General features: G+C 36.1%; 1 protein-coding gene across 2 annotated transcripts in view; it reads left to right on the plus strand.

Annotated features, from left to right (window-relative positions):
* Positions 1 to 17328, plus strand: part of adarb2 (adenosine deaminase RNA specific B2 (inactive)) — a 182238-nt gene that overhangs the window by 153604 nt on the left and 11306 nt on the right. For both annotated transcript variants that reach the window (XM_058766024.1, XM_058766023.1), the window contains 3 exons: positions 4767 to 4935; positions 7750 to 7901; positions 8950 to 9118. In XM_058766024.1, coding sequence (XP_058622007.1) covers positions 4767 to 4935; positions 7750 to 7901; positions 8950 to 9118 — 490 coding nt within the window. The remainder of the gene's footprint in view (positions 1 to 4766; positions 4936 to 7749; positions 7902 to 8949; positions 9119 to 17328) is intronic.

The following is a 17328-nucleotide window of genomic DNA, read 5'->3' on the forward strand; positions in this document are numbered from 1 at the left end:
TCGAAACAAAACTCATTTAGGAAATGCGGGGGTAATGATGCTTATTAAGCTCATATCAGCATATGGGCTTTCCCCTGACAGACCTCTGCTAGAGTGACCCATGTGCTGATTAATAGTGTCTTGCACAGACAGTGGCTGTGTTCGCAGTGGAATAGTCGCTTACCTCTCACTGAATACTGCACTGTATACGCCACTTTCCATGAAGAGGTACGATCTGGTGTCTCTTGACGGCAAAGCAGTGGTGAAAGTTGGAGCGTCTCCTGTAGTATTATCTCTGTTGTATTTTTGTTATATTATAAGAATCTTGTTGCTATTATAAAAATGATTGTTGCTTTTTTCATAGATAAAGTGCACAAATGTATTTTAGTAGTTTTGTTTCCATTGTATTTCATTGCATTACAGGGCTTTGATTTTTAAAAGTAAGCATTTAACATCATTGGGAGTTATACAGTGATAACTGATATTTATATGTATTTTATGTAGTCTTCTATTTTGCTATAAAGATCTCTTTACACGCCATCAGAATTTAGTGTTACTTTTTCTTTCTTTAGCAACTGCATTTTTATATATACATTTCTGCTGATTTTGCTGATTTTTCCTCTTTGATTATGAGCTCTATATTCTTACTATATCATATTAGATAAAAAAATAAATAATAAATAAAAAACTGATGCATTAAATATAATACTCAAGCAAAAAATCTATGCAAACTTTAGAAACAATGTTATTTAAAGGTGCAATAAAGCAGTCACATTAAAGATGGATAGATAGATTTTGGAGAAATTTAGCTTTGCATCTCTTGCTTACCGATGGATCCTCTGCAGTGAATGGGTGCCGTCAGAATGAGAGTACAAACAGCTGATTAAAACATCACCATAATCTAAAAGTAATCCACAATTATAATTATGTCTTATGATTAATTAATAATTATAGTAATTTCTGGCCAAAATATGAGACCATAATTCATAATACCGCTGAACAAATCCATCCCCATTCACATGAAAACATGTTTAGAACTGTTTTTGCTTGTGAATGCTGCTTGATCTGTGTATATTTCTCTCCTGATTCAGATGGGACGCCTTTTTTTCTGGAGAAAACAATATTATGAATAGAGAACTCCTATTTCAGCCAAAAGCAATGGTTTGAAGTTAAAAATGTCTTTTTTTTTTTTTTTTTTTATTCAATTTGTTTCTTACAAACTTGCAGCTTTTGGCTTCACAATATGTTAACTGATGGACTGGAGTGGTGTGGATTATTGTGATGTTTTTATCAGCTGTTTGGACTCTCATTCTGACGGCACCCATTCACTGCAGAGGATCCGTTGGTGAGCAAGTGATTTAGTGATAAATTCTCAAAATCTGAAGAAAGAAACTCAATTTCGGATGGCCTGGGGGTGAGTAAATGTTCAGCAAATGTACATTTTTTTGGTGAACTATTTTTAAAGCACGTATAGTGTGCTGTGAGTTGTTCCTATAGTGCGTGTCCTTTCGCACACTTGCCTTTGATACTGTGGTGTTCTCTTTTCTGTTCTTTACACAGCGGTCTACTGAAGGGTAAAGAGAACGGCAGTGATGTTCACATCCAGGGTGTTTGCCTTTGCACCCACCTCACTGGCACAATGTGCTTTCTCAGAGATGTTGATGATTATTGCTCTTCTAAAAGCAGCAGTGCCCACAGGCCTGACCACCCCCTCACACCGAGAGAAGAGCCTTTACAACAATTTCATGCCGGTACAGAGAGAAATTACTACACACTCTCTTTTCTTTCTCTCTGCCATCGCCAGATTGATCTAAACTATCATTAAATGGAACAGCATGGAGAGAACAGGCTGGGAGGGTGAGGTGGTTGGGGCCTTTTAACTTACATTTTTTTCTGAAGTGTTTTTGCTTTTGGGGATTGTTGAATAAAGATGCCTGAACACAAAACCTGGGCATGCCGGGTCCCTGCTGTGTACTGTACCAATGCATGCTGGGATAGATCAGGTAAGGCATGTGGAGACTGGGCAGAACCAGCTGGCATTTGTCTTCAGAGGAACATTTGGGACGTTTGAGTTTGTCTTTGATAGATGGAAAAGTAGAGTTCCTATAATAGTGTGCGAAAAGAAGAGCATAACTCACCTTGATGGTTTTGTGCTGGGCAGCTGCATTGTTTTCCTCGAGGATTTATTTTTCCTGGAGTCTTTTCCCTCTCTGCATGTCACATACAACAATAGTGATGTCATTATTGTCAAAAAATATACTGTAATGCTTTATTTATCAGGAATGTGTTCTCACACAAATTCTGTCAGCAAGAAGATATTTTGAAGAATGTTAATGGCACTATTTTCCTTAAAATGAATGGCAGTGGGAACAAATAAAAATGACAAATAAATCACAGATTTTTATATATTGTCATTTATTCCATAATTATATCATGTAATTTATTCCTGTGATCAAAGCTGAATTTTCAGAATCATTACTCCAGTCTTCAGTCACATGATCCTTCAGAAATCATTCTAATATTCTCAAGAAACATTTCTGATTATTATCTGATTATCTTGAAAACAGTTGTGCTGCCTCATATTTTTGTGGAAACTAGGATATACCTTTTTATTTTATTTTATTTTATTGTATATTTTGATGAAAAATAAGTTCAAAAGAAGGGCATGTATTTGAAATATAATTTTTAAAATAATATTATAGATGTATTTACTGTCACTTTTGATCAGTTAAATGCATCCTTGCTGAATAAAATTATTAATTTCTTTAAAAAAAAAATCTGATTAAAAACTTTTGAAGTTATAATTTGCATGCAGAAGCATACATTAAAATAGAATGTAGGAAGTGATATCAAAAAGGCCAATAAGTCTCTTCCAAAATATCAGATAATTTTACCTTTTTATGACAAGGTGGTGCGATTCTGCAAAAAAAAAAATATATATATATATAATTTTTTTTTTTTTTTTTGCTTGACATCCCAACACTCAACATGGACATTCTGCTAAAGTTCTCTTTCTGTGTTTTCCAGAAGAAAGTAAGGCATATGACCTTGGAATGCCGTGAGGTTGTTTAAATGCTTGACAGAATATCCATTTATGAATGAAATAACCTTTTAAACTCACAGTTTATATGAATACATGTAGCGCTCCACAGTTAGAATGACCAGAAAACCTCATATCAACAAGTATGAAAAAATGAGCTATTGATCTGGACTTATGGCTCCGTTAGACCCAGTCTCTCTTTTTTCTGACTCACGTTTCATCTATTTCTTCTCTTCTCATGGCCTCTCTCTCTCTCTCTCTCTCTCTCTCTCTCTCAGTTCAGCAAGCAGTGAAAGGTGGAAGAATGGATTTCAAAGGCTATGCCTTTAACCCCACCTCAATATTAGTTTTTATTATTGTTATTGCCAGGCAGCCGCGCTGGTGGCGGCCGGGCCACGGCGTGCAATTCCGTCTGGGCCCCGACTGATAAAAGCTCATATGTTGCCTCTAGCCTGCAGGTCTACATGAGGCAGCGAACACTAAATTTTTGAAGCGATGGGGAGATATATATTTTTTTCCAGCACACAGAGCTTTATGGTTAAGCATGCTGAGACATCCGCTCACACGCTTGAGCTGTTCTCAGTGCAGAAATCCCAGCGAAGCCTGTGTCCTCCTGCCGGGGCCGTATCGTGGCCGAGCAGCTGTGAGACAGGTACAGTGGGCCGTGGCAGGTGGAGATGCTTTGTGCCGGGGTTGTGGGTTTCGTCTTGCTGTGGCTGATGAAAATGTCACAGAAAAGCTTTGTGCACTGATGACCAGCGCAGCCACAGCAAGTTAGGAGTTACTCGTCCTTGTGCAAAGAACATCAGCAAAGAACAGCTTTTATTGTGGACTACAGCAGAAGTTATAGTAGTATCTGTCTTGATAAAAAACCTTGTGCATTCTGCTTATTTTTTAAAAGGTTGCATCCTACGTATATTTTTTCTTGCACTAAAAATGGTTAAATTTTGGTACCATTTTCTCTCTGATCCTTCATGCAAGTACGCAAATGCAGAAATACAGAATACAGTATTTAAAAAATGAAATATTGTGAAATATTATTACAATTTAAAATTTTATTTGTTAAAAATTTGGTTGTAAAAACTGTTTTCTATTTGAACATTTTTTAAATGTAATTTATTCCTGTGATCAGCATCATTACTCCAGTCTTCAGTGTCACATGATCCTTCAGAAATCATTCTAATATGCTGATTTGCTGCTCAATAAATTTTTATGATTATTATCAATATTGAAAACAGTTGCACTGCTTTTTTTTTTTTTTGTGGAAATCATGGTACTTTTTTCTTTGATATTTGATTGAACGTGAAATTTAATTTTCCAATAGAGAATTAAATTGTAAAACTTTCTCCATTAATCTTTGCTTTATTTACAATTTTTTTTTTTTTTTTTTTTTTTTACAGTGTACCTTTAAGGCATATAAATGTAAATTACCTTTGTTATGATTGGCCAATGCCAATTCACTTGACAACACTTAAGGCCTGTTCACATCAAAGATGATCATGATAAATAATACATTTCAGAATATTTTTTTTTACAGCTGATGAACGATAAAAACATTCACAGCCAATCAGAATTCTGCATTAACTAGCTCGAGCCTTCAAAGTGTCAGATATAGTGACCAGAACATTATCACCCATTGGTGTAAACAGGTCTTTATTCGCAGTATGTTTGCTGTCGGATCCAGTATTATGAAGCTGTCACATGTTGACTAGATGTGTTTGTGTGTTTGTGTGTTTGTGCGCATCAGGTCTAGATCTGAGACAGGCCCAAGTGGTGGCGCTATCGACCGGCACTAAATGCATTAATGGAGAGTATATTAGTGACCAGGGCCTGGTGGTCAACGACTGTCATGCTGAAATCACCACCAGACGAGCCCTGCTGCGGTTCCTGTATTCCCAACTAGAGTTGCACCTCAGGTAAATGACACACATTTACATTTTATTATTTATACATAAAGCTTATAATTATGAGCACTAACCCAAACCCAAATATGCTGGAAAGAAAACACTTATAAATAAAATGAGTCATTTTACCTTGTGAGGACGCTCCCAGTGGGAGGGTTTGTCAAATTTAGCTAACTTCTGAAGACAAACTTGTACCCAATGTAAGATGAATAAACCCAGACGTACACACACACACAGACACACACACACACAATGCAGTAACTTCACTGTGCAAATTGCGATGTTATGATGCAAAATAGAAACAGCTTTAAAAAAACGACATGAGGAATGAAAAATAACTGCATGCTAGAATCTCAGCATGATGTATAGATGCACAAATGAAGTGATTTATTATGATATGCAATTATGCATTAAGTTTCCCTAAAACATTAAAGGGATATTCTGGGTTCAAAACAAGTTAAACTCTGTAAGCATGCGAAGCATGTTCAAATACCACAGAAAATGACTTCAACTTGTCTGTCGGTTTGTAAAAAGAAGTGAAATCTAATTTATGGTAATGCACTTACATTGGAAGTCATGTAGAAATATGCAGTGTGTATTTTTTTTAAAGCACTTATTTTTGTCTACACACACACACACACACACAAAAAGTGTGTTATCTGAGCTGTAAAGATGTATGTATTGTCTTCTGAGGTGGAACTACTATTTCTGGGTAGATGAGCACAGTAAACAGTGTCAACCCTTGTGAAAAAGACTGTATTGAATGTGCACTTGTAGTGTACTTCAAATCTTCAAAGTATATTTTTAAAAAATAACTAATTGCATGCAATTATGCATAATTAATTGTTATTATAATATTAAGTACATATAAGGTGTCACAAGGTGGACACCTTAAAATAAAGTGTTACCTTTAATTTCTTACCAAACTTTGTAATGTCAAATTAAAAGTTGTACTTTACAAATTAAAAGTACATTTTAAATCATTATTATTTAAATACATGATTTACAAAGTATTATATTTTGGTTTACTATAAATGCTTAGTACATTCACAGTACATTTTAGCCATATTTCAAAGAGAATAGAAGTAATTACGAAAGACGTATATAATAAAGACGTACATAAAGATGTTCAGTTCACACTTAAGTATTATTTCTGTAATAAGTACTCTTTTGAAAAGTATGCTGTAGTGTAATTTTTTTCACAAGGGAAGCAAAAGTTGTGGTTTACTGACTTTTCATGAAGCTATATAAACACGTACATATATACAGTACATATATCATATACTTTTGACATTGTGTAATGGAAGTCTGCTACCATTTCAGAGTAAAAAAAAAATAACGTGTAAAAAGAAACAAAGTCACATCGTAAGATATGAAGACACACAGTGTTGCAATTAGTAAAACCAAATCATGATTGGGAAATGATATGAAGTGTGATATAAAGTCACATCGTGAGTCTCATTGGGTGAGAAAACATTACAGTACAAAGTGCATTATATTACAATAATAACGTCTTCCATTCTCGTTTGGTCTGCAAAAGCGTAATGGAACATGTTGATGAGGGATCATGTCTGCGAGGAGGTACGCAAATACATATGTTGACAGGCAGGTAGGACTGCGAGGGATCTGATTGGACGAACATTTTATGGTCCTACGCCTTCCACAGATGATATAAATACATAAAAATACATTTAGACCACTTAACGTGATCACTATCAGTAGTGAAGAGATTTTCTACAAGCATAACAAAAAAAAATGTTTTTGAACCAAATCACCCACTTAACTTCCATAGTAAGTGCATTTATTGTAAACAAGATATTCGCTCAGTTTTCACTCCAAGTTGAAATAACTTTCTGTGCTGATCAACAGCATGTCACGGAGGTTGTCAAGGGAGGTTAACACACATTGAACCTGAAAAACTCCCTTAGAGCTTTAAACACACAACACATTTTCTCAGAGAAGCACATTTCGCACCCAACAAAGGACTCAGATCTAATTCTTCGTTCTTAGAGAAAACACATTATCATTTGAGTCTGGTCTGGTGTTGAAGGTATCATTGTGCGGCAGCAAAGACTCTAAATGTCTTTCTCGATGTAGCAGATTGCTGCATAGAAAAGCCTCGTGTAATGTCATATTTGCATATGCGTCTTCCCAGAGTGCATTATCTGCGGCTAAATGGGCCCGTTTGGCTGAGTCTGGAGTCTAGTTTGGAAGATAAGTCATTACGTTCGGCAAATAAAATACCACGACGGCCATCAGCACCTTCCTCAGTAGACAGATCTGGAGCAGCGCGACTCCACCCTTGACATCGCAGGTCGTTTGCCTAATTAGCACAGCTTAGGTGCCAATTAGCAACGATGATGTTTGCGTATGTAATGCGCTCCCCGTGCACAGTTCACCTCGTGGGCTATTCCAAAAACGTCCTTTGTAAGATGTCACAGTGAGGCGTTAATGCTAATTATGATGATATGTGTAAAAGTGGGGCGGCTCTGCAGGAAACGCTGTGTCCTCCCTACAGCTGACTAGCTACAGATCATCTGGGTTAAAGAATTACAGCTCGCTGTTGCCTCGGCCATTTGTATTCGCCTTGTTCTGACAGAGTAATGATTTGAGATTGTGTACCAGAGAGAGAAAGAGCGTGCGAGAGGGGAATGTGACAGTGACGGAACTAGCCTTGGTCGCGGCAAGGCCAATATTTGTCTCCTTTGTGTCTTCGGCCCATTATTAGCCGGGAATGTGAGTGGCGAACACTTTCAGACGTGGTTGTTTCTCATGTCTCCCTTTTCTGTTCTCTCTTCCCGCCTGCGGTCTGTGATCACTCTGAAGCAAAAGGAAAGAGGACTGGGAGCAATCGATCTTCGTACGGCACAAAGATTCCTGTTTGAGACTCCGAGAGAATGTCCTCTTCCACATGTACATCAGTACGTCGCCCTGCGGGGACGGCCGTGTCAACTCACCGTATGAAATCACCTCCGATTGTAAGATTCTTCGCTTGTCTGTATCATCTCTGCCGCTCACTTCCATGTGCTACAAGTTCTTTGGTTTCAGGGCGTTTTAAAAACTTAATCCAAACGTATTCCATTTTTTAAGAAAAATGATTATTATTTATTTTTACTTTAACAGAACATTGTAGGCTAACGTGGAAAATATAAATCATTTGGTACTAAGTCATGTATTCATAAATGATTACTTAAACAGCACCATAATGGTTAAACAAAACGTGATTTCTTAGCTTTATATCATTTTAAGGCCTCTAGATCCTTTTTAATAACTTTGAACTATTCCTTTATTGAAAATTTGCTGAAAATGTACTCCGCCTCCAGCCGTCCAAGAAATAGATGAGTTTGTTTTTAGAATTGGAGAATAATAGCATTTCATGGGTGCCGTCAGAATGAGAGTCCAAACAGCTGATAAAAACATCACAATAATGCACACCACCAAAAGCTGTGTGTTTGTAAGAAACGTTTTTTAGCTTCTGGCCAAAATACACTTCATCTATCCAAATATATTTAAATTGGGTGAACTATTCAACTGTTTTAACTATTTTTGGTTGGACTATTAAATTGGGGGTCCAATTATATATTACATTTTTCAATTATATACCTTAATCCTAATGGATTAACCAAGTTAAATAATAAAAAAAAAAAGAAAATACATTTAATGAATTTATTAATACTTTTTACAGATATGGCAAGTGTTTGAATCCATATAAATCTTAGAAATTCCTTAGATACTGTTTTAAAATGCATTACATTTAGGCGGAGGTTGAAAAAAAAATCATTAATTTATTGACGGAATATCATATAAATTCGTATTTATAAAAATTTTCAGAGGATTGAACCACACAATATTTTACAGTCTGAACTATCTTTGCCTCGTCAGGAAAAAAAAAAGATCAAAATTATTTGATTTTTAAAGAGACTTTGACACACAGTCCATGAGTGTCTTTTAAGAAAAAAAGTAGATTTTTTTATTTTTAGTGTATTTTTGAATAAAGATGCCAACAGCTTTTGGATTTTTTCGCAGTGCACAGCAACAGACACTTGGTGAAGAAGTTTCACAGCCACCTACGGACAAAGATTGAATCAGGGGAGGGTACGCTGCCCGTGAAGTCCACGGGTCCTGTGCAGACGTGGGACGGAGTCCTTCAAGGAGAACGTCTCATCACCATGTCATGCACCGACAAGATTTCCAGGTCAGTTTCACAGTTCAGCATTCACTCTTGAACTCCTGTACAAAGAAAAGACAGTAATCAAACACGGGTCTCCGCTTTGTTTCTGGACGTTCCCGCTACGAGAAGACCGTAAATGAACCATCTGAGCCCATGTGTGAAATAAAGCGTTTTGAATTGAAGTCCACATTTATGCCAGTTCCTATTTTACTGCTATTTGGAACTGATTTTACCTTGCTACAGTATGTAGAACACATTTAAATACAGATTTTGCATTCAATTTTGACACTATGTAATGCGTTTGTATTTTTATTTAAAAATGATTTATTTATTTTAATGTTATATATATCCGATTTGTGTTTTTTGACCTTTTTTTTTCCCTCAGAGAGTAGGCTGACCATCCCTAAAGCGTGATTTGTGAAGTGCTGGACAGTGTATTGATTTAAGGTGCACCTTTATTAGAGGATTAGTTTTTATGAGGATGAAATAGCTTTGTTTAAATAGGCCGACTTTTATACGCCATTATAATGGCTGAGGGAAAGGTTGGCGTGATATTTGCCTTGAAGAAGGGATGGTGTTTGGGACTGGAATGATCACCTTTATTGTCTTATGATGATGCCTGTGCTTTGATTGATAATCCTTTAATAATTAGCTTCTGTATGGCACACGTCATACTGTTAATCTGTGTCCTCATGGACGTTTTCTATTTTTATATGTATATGTACCTGCATTTTATATGTAGACTGCAGCTTTGTTTTCATTATATATATATTCCATTCAAACTGTAAAACTGGCAGGGATTATTCAACTTTAGAGTAGTTTCTCATCATTACTTCAGTCTCTCTCCTGAGACGTTTAGTCATGTTTTAATGAAGTCTCACTCTACATGATCTTAAGGCCCTCAGAGCTTTTCTGGACGTCAGAATGACACTGTGGTTTGTGTAACAGGTGATGTGGATGGATGGATACTTGCCGAGGCATTTCGCCTAGTGAGATTACTCCAGTTTCAGACATAGTGTTGCTTTCACACTTCTGTCTCATTGACACTCAGTCCACACCTTCTATAAATGTGTGAATCGCACTGCTCAGAGATCTCTCTCTCACGCACACACTTACTCGTCTCCAACACACACAGCTGTGTTTGAGCTGGCTGCCATATGCTTGATTTAATTACCACCATCAGTTGACTTCTGTTTGTTTATGTGAGCTTTGACAACCTGAGAAATGTGATTGTGAACATTTTTGATTACTAGTACTGTTACACATTTAAACAGAAGTCAAGGCTATGATCAGTTAATGCCATGGATTTAGGGTTAACAGGGTTCCTGCGGGTCCTTAAAAAGTCTTAAATTTACTTTATCAAATTTAAGGTCATAAAAAGTCTTAAATTGTCTTAATTATGATTTCAAGAGGTCTTAAATTTGGGTACAGACCAGAATCGCGATACAGCTTAATGTGACAATTAAACTTCAAAAGGCTATAAATAAAATACGAGTGCTGCAGGTTTCAAAGTCTGGTGCTGCCCTGCTTTGTGTTCTGCCGTTACTGGGGAAACCGTTCGAAAGCGCCTCCTGCTGGCAGAGAATGAATCTGCATGTTCAATAGGGCTGTAGTTTCAGAACTGGATTTCTAGGACCCTATAGTTTTTTTGTTTGTTTGTTTGTTTTTTAATTATTTTATTTTATTTATTTATTTTTTGCATGTATGTATTGTGTCGGGTCTTCCAGCCGGTTCTATCAAACCTTTACAATTAATCCAGAACGTGGCAGTAAGATTAATTTTTAATGAGCCAAAAAGAATGTAAGAGAGAATGAAGAACGTCACACCTCTCTCTATTCTAATTCTATTCTTTAAAAAAAAAAAAAAACTAACACTAGCTTTTCTAATCTTTTTCTATTCTATGCTTTCTTTTTGTTTATTATATAATTAAAAAAATCTCTTGCTACATGTACTGCGTTAGGCTAAATGAGACTTGTCATAGCACTTGCATATTGCTCTTTTGTTGATTTTGATTGCTTCCATTGTCCTCATTTATAAGTCGCTTTGGATAAAAGCATCTGCTAAATGACTAAATATTAGTGGCTCATACTATTTTATAGCACTTGGTATTCAATTCTGTATATTATTATTATTTTTAAGGAATTACAGTGAGGAAAATAAGTATTTGAACACCCTGCTATTTTGCAAGTTCTCCCACTTAGAAATCATGGAGGGTCTGAAATTGTCATCGTAGGTGCATGTCCACTGTGAGAGACATAATCTAAAAAAATCCAGAAATCACAATGTATGATTTTTTAACTATTTATTTGTATGATATAGCTGCAAATAAGTATTTGAACACCTGTCTATCAGCTAGAATTCTGACTCTCAAAGACCTGTTAGTCTGCCTTTAAAATGTCCACCTCCACTCCATTTATTATCCTAAATTAGATGCACCTGTTTGAGGTCGTTAGCTGCATAAAGACACCTGTCCACCCCATACAATCAGTAAGAATCCAACTACTAACATGGCCAAGACCAAAGAGCTGTCCAAAGACACTAGAGACAAAATTGTACACCTCCACAAGGCTGGAAAGGGCCACGGGAAATTGCCAAGCAGCTTGGTGAAAAAGGTCCACTGTTGGAGCAATCATTAGAAAATGGAAGAAGCTAAACATGACTGTCAATCTCCTCGGACTGGGGCTCCATGCAAGATCTCACCTCGTGGGGTCTCAATGATCCTAAGAAAGGTGAGAAATCAGCCCAGAACTACACGGGAGGAGCTGGTCAATGACCTGAAAAGAGCTGGGACCACCGTTTCCAAGGTTACTGTTGGTAATACACTAAGACGTCATGGTTTGAAATCATGCATGGCACGGAAGGTTCCCTGCTTAAACCAGCACATGTCCAGCCCGACTTAAGTTTGCCAATGACCATTTGGATGATCCAGAGGAGTCATGGGAGAAAGTCATGTGGTCAGATGAGACCAAAATAGAACTTTTGGTCATAATTCCACTAAACGTGTTTGGAGGAAGAAGAATAATGAGTACCATCCCAAGAACACCATCCCTACTGTGAAGCATGGGGTGGTAGCATCATGCTTTGGGGTGTTTTTCTGCACATGGGACAGGGCGACTGCACTGTATTAAGGAGAGGATGACCGGGGCCATGTATTGCGAGATTTTGGGGAACAACCTCCTTCCCTCAGTTAGAGCATTGAAGATGGGTCGAGGCTGGGTCTTCCAACATGACAATGACCCGAAGCACACAGCCAGGATAACCAAGGAGTGGCTCTGTAAGAAGCATATCAAGGTTCTGGCGTGGCCTAGCCAGTCTCCAGGCCTAAACCCAATAGAGAATCTTTGGAGGGAGCTCAAACTCCGTGTTTCTCAGCGACAGGCCAGAAACCTGACTGATCTAGAGAAGATCTGTGTGGAGGAGTGGGCCAAAATCCCTCCTGCAGTGTGTGCAAACCTGCTGAAAAACTACAGGAAACGTTTGACCTCTGTAATTGCAAACAAAGGCTACTGTACCAAATATTAACATTGATTTTCTCAGGTGTTCAAATACTTATTTGCAGCTGTATCATACAAATAAATAGTTAAAAAATCATACATTGTGATTTCTGGATTTTTTTTTTTTAGATTATGTCTCTCACAGTGAACATGCACCTACGATGACAATTTCAGACCCCTCCATGATTTCTAAGTGGGAGAACTTGCAAAATAGCAGGGTGTTCAAATACTTATTTTCCTCACTGTATGTGGTTATTTAATTCTATACACTTAATTATTGTCCTAACCAACTCCTAACTCTAAACATACCCGTTGGTAACCCTCTTGAAATATTTAACCTAATTTATTTCAATATTCAATATATTCTGGTTTAAAATTCAGTTTTCTTGGAAAGAAGACTTGTGTCTGTGCGAGACTTCAGTTAATTAGCTGCAGTGCTTCACGTCTGATGTGCTGTTTGTTTGCATCTGTTTGTTTGATGTTTGAATCAGGTCTCCTCTGTTGGAATAGATGATGCTGTCCCAAAAATAGGGTCCTATGCAGTCCTAGAACTGCAGCCTCCAGTATTGCAGGAACATTGGGTTGTTTTTGTTCAGACCAATGCAAAAAATGTACCCATGTTTTTACCCTGCAAACATGCAGAGCTGTAAATGTGAACTGGTGGATCGATAAAGAGATAATTCATTATAAAAATCTTTGTATGTTATTTAATTAATATGTGACCCTGGACCACAAAACCAGTCTTAAGTGTAAATTTTTCAAAATTGAGATTTATACATCATCTGAAAGCTGAAATTAGCTTAAAAAGCTAAATTAGCTTTCCATTGATGTATGGTTTGTTAGGATCGGACAACATTTGGCCGAGATACAACTATTTGAAAATCTGGAATCTGAGGGTGCGAAAAAATCTAAATATTGACAAAATCGCCTTTAAAGTTGTCCAAATGAAGTTCTTAGCAATGCATATTACTAATCAAAAATTTACTTTTGATATATTTACAGTAGGAAATTTACAAAATATCTTCATGGAACATGATCTTTACTTAATGTCCTAATGATTTTTGGCATAAAAGAAAAATCAATAATTTTGACCCATACAATGTATTGTTGGCTATTGCTACAAATATACCCCAGCGACTTAAGACTGGTTTTGTGGTCTAGGGTCACATATAATAATTTATTGATAATTGTTTAAATTAATATAATTAATACTTTTGACTCATCCATTTTCTTAAAAAATGGTTTAAAGGCTGAAATGTGAAGTGTATCATTTTATAAAACGTTTTGTTTCGTGAAAACTTCTATCTGAACTGTAAATCATGCTTTTTACATTCATTTTACAGTTTACCATAGACATTGCCCTACCCTGCTCATATGGTATTAATTTTATTTGTGCAGGTCTTATATATTTACCTTTATTTATATAGTGATTTTACAATACAGATTGTGTCAAAGCACTTAACAGTATCAAATTGGAGGATAGAGTGTCAGTAATGTATAATGATAAGATTAAACACTCAATTTTCAATTTCCAGTTAAAGGCATTTCATTATTGAATTCAGAGATGTCATTGTCTAGGTCTTAAAAAGTCTTAAATTTGAGCTTAAAAATCCTGCAGCAACCCTGGGTTAATATGGAGACCATAAGCATTGTCCACTTAAATTTTACATTTATTTTGTAATTTTGTAATTTAAGTGGCAATTAATCTAAGTGGCAATTCTCATTAGATTGCAATACTGTATTTAAATGTGTAAAACTAATTTTTGTTTTTTCTCCAAACAGCATAACTTAAAGGCAGTACAACAGAAACATGCTGTCCAGTAGCAGTTGATTAAAATATAAATGATGCATGAGTTTTCATAATCAGGTTTTTTCCCCCCTATTACAATGAGAATTGTTATAATTGTAAATAAATGTTTGCAGAAGACAGCCACTTTCAGTAAATATATGCCATAAGAAATATATAATATTGTAATATAAAATAACAAAAATAAAAATAACTTTTTTTAGAATAAGAAAAATAATAAGAAAAATGAGGAGACTTGCTATAATTATTCATAAATGTTTTGATCTCTGTTGACTAAAGTAGACAACCACCTGTAACATTTTTGTCAAAATTTGCATCGCAAATAAGATCATCTTTAAAAAATCTCAATTTTCTTCCCGCAAAATACAATTTCTTATTGTTTTCCTTGTGACCTGTGCATATAATCCTGAGATTCACTGTAGTATGCATGCTTCTCAGTGCATAGTAACCGTATCTAAGAGGTGGGGCTTAGCAGATGCTCATTTCAATACCCAAAGAGACTTTTTTTTATATCTAGCAAGCTGTTCTTCATTTGCTTTCCCACCAATAGGGAGCATTTTACACAATTACAACAGACACAATACTCAAATGTATACCAGTTGACAAATTCCTACCAGTATCTTTTAAACCAGTGAATCACCCAGCCTTGCATGTAATGTGTGTATGTTGGACTGTGCACAGGGACACAGAGTCACATTAAGGTGAAGCTCTATCCCCTGGGCCATTAATTTGACCAATCAGATTGCATCGGCCAGGACCACAAGGGTCTGATTCTATCTGGCTAGGTCATGGTGCAGGGTTAAAGTAATTACTTTAGAAAAAAAACACACAGAATAAGACAAAATAGAGCATCCAGATCTTTTTTTTTTTTCTGAGTGCCACTCCTTTTCCATTTTATATCCCGTTGAGTTATCCCGCTCTTTTGTTGAGCCCACAACTCAGAGGGGTCGTTGATCAAGGTCACCATCAAGAGCAGGCTGGAAAAGAGGTTTAGAGTCCTTATAGTCCCTTATAGACCAACTCCATTCATCTCCACTGCCCTCAACCAGCTCACCCTCTTTTTCATCCTTAGTCGCACTCATTTTTTTCATCCCTTCATCATCTTCCCTGACCTCACATCATTATCCTCCATCTCACCCTCCCGCGCTCCTCCACTGCCTCCGTTCGGCCACAGGAAAGCTATTCTGTGATAATGAAACCCTACTGCAAAAAAAAAAAATAAATAAATAATTTTCTTAAAAAAAATAAAATAAAAAAATACAACTGTTAGTTCATTTTAGCTCGGATCCATTAAATAAAATTAACAGATACAGCTTTTGATTGTAATAATGTTAGTAAATGCTGAAAATTACATTATGTAAGATTAATAAATGCTGTAAAAGATTATTCGCCATTATAAATAATTGTAACAAATTAAAATGCATTATAATATTTGAAGGTTAGTTTGTCATGTGTTTTTTCTACAGGTGTAACAGTGAATAGGTTAGTATTATAATGTATTATAACTGTCGTTATAATTATTCTTAAGATCATAAAGATCATTATAAGGTGCATTACAATGCATAATGCATTAAAACTAAATGCATTAGACAAAGGCTTTAAGTAAAGTGTTACTGTTATTGTTAGTTCATGTTAACTAATGTAGTTAATTGTTGTTAACAAATGGAACTTTATTGTAAAGAACTGCCAATAAAAATAATAAAAACTCTTTAGTTTGGGAACTAATTCTCACTATTAACTATACATTTGCCTTAATAAAATCCTAATCTGCTGCTTACTAATAGTTGTTAAGTTTAGGTATTAGGTAGCATTAAGTTAAATAAAAATGTAGAATAAGGCATTAATATGCGCTTTATAAGTACTAATAAACAGCCAATATGCTAGTAATATGCATGCTAATAAGCAACTAGTTAATAGTGAGAATTGGTCCCTAAAGTCTTACCAAAAATATATATATAGCAGAAAAATCATGCCAGAAATATTGTGCAATATATTAACAAATAAAATAAAATATTAAATAAAATTATAACAAGGTATTTATTAATCGTAATGGTGTTTGTATAAGATTAGGAGATTCCCCTGATTGATTTCTGGGCCTGGACTCGATACAGAAAGCTTCTTACTTTTGCAGAGTTATGATAGGTGTTGTTATTGTTCAGAGGCAGTAAGGTATGCCGAGCTGATTGAGTGGAGTGGATGTTTAATTAAGTTGATGAGTGCTTTAATTGAAGGCATAAATGGCATGCCTGTGAATATGATCCGTCATATTCCATTTGAGTTTTATGTAGATGAACACATTACTTTAATGGCCTGCCGTTTTACAGCACTGGAGGGGGTGCTGGGAGAGAGCGGGACGGGGGGTGAGGGAGGTTAGGAGGAGGGTACGAGGGAGGCTCCCACCGTTACATTTCTACTGCAGCCAGATGGCTTTTCTTGCAAGAGAATTAAAAGATGTTTCTAATTCACAGCGTTGCCTTCTGGGTAAATTAATATTGCAAGGCCGAATTGTTTCTGTTTTGGTAGAATCCGAGACAGAAGGGGAGAGAATAAAAAATCATTTTGTCTGGATAAGCAGGAGATTCCACAAGCAGATTGTTGCTCAGGTAAACGGATCCATATTTGAGATGCTGGGCGGCAGCTCTTGAAGAGCGGCCCATGTTAATTGACTGCTTGGGAAAGCAAAAACTATAATGGCTTATTAGTCATGAACAGGGATGAACAGAAAGAGAGAGAAGCCTGCAATCATTACCGGCATGATAAAGAGGCATTAATTAAGCAAAAGGACAATGATGTAAAAATTAGCTGCTTAATATTTGTAAATGATTGCGCTTTTCATAAATACATTAGCTTACAGTCTGAGGTTAAAAACAATGTTTATTCTGCCTGGTGAGATTCTGCCTTCTGAATTTAGCCTGTTATCAAATGCAATCCTA

This window comes from Onychostoma macrolepis, chromosome 24 (genome assembly GCF_012432095.1).
Source record: "Onychostoma macrolepis isolate SWU-2019 chromosome 24, ASM1243209v1, whole genome shotgun sequence".
NCBI classification, from domain to species: domain Eukaryota; kingdom Metazoa; phylum Chordata; class Actinopteri; order Cypriniformes; family Cyprinidae; genus Onychostoma; species Onychostoma macrolepis.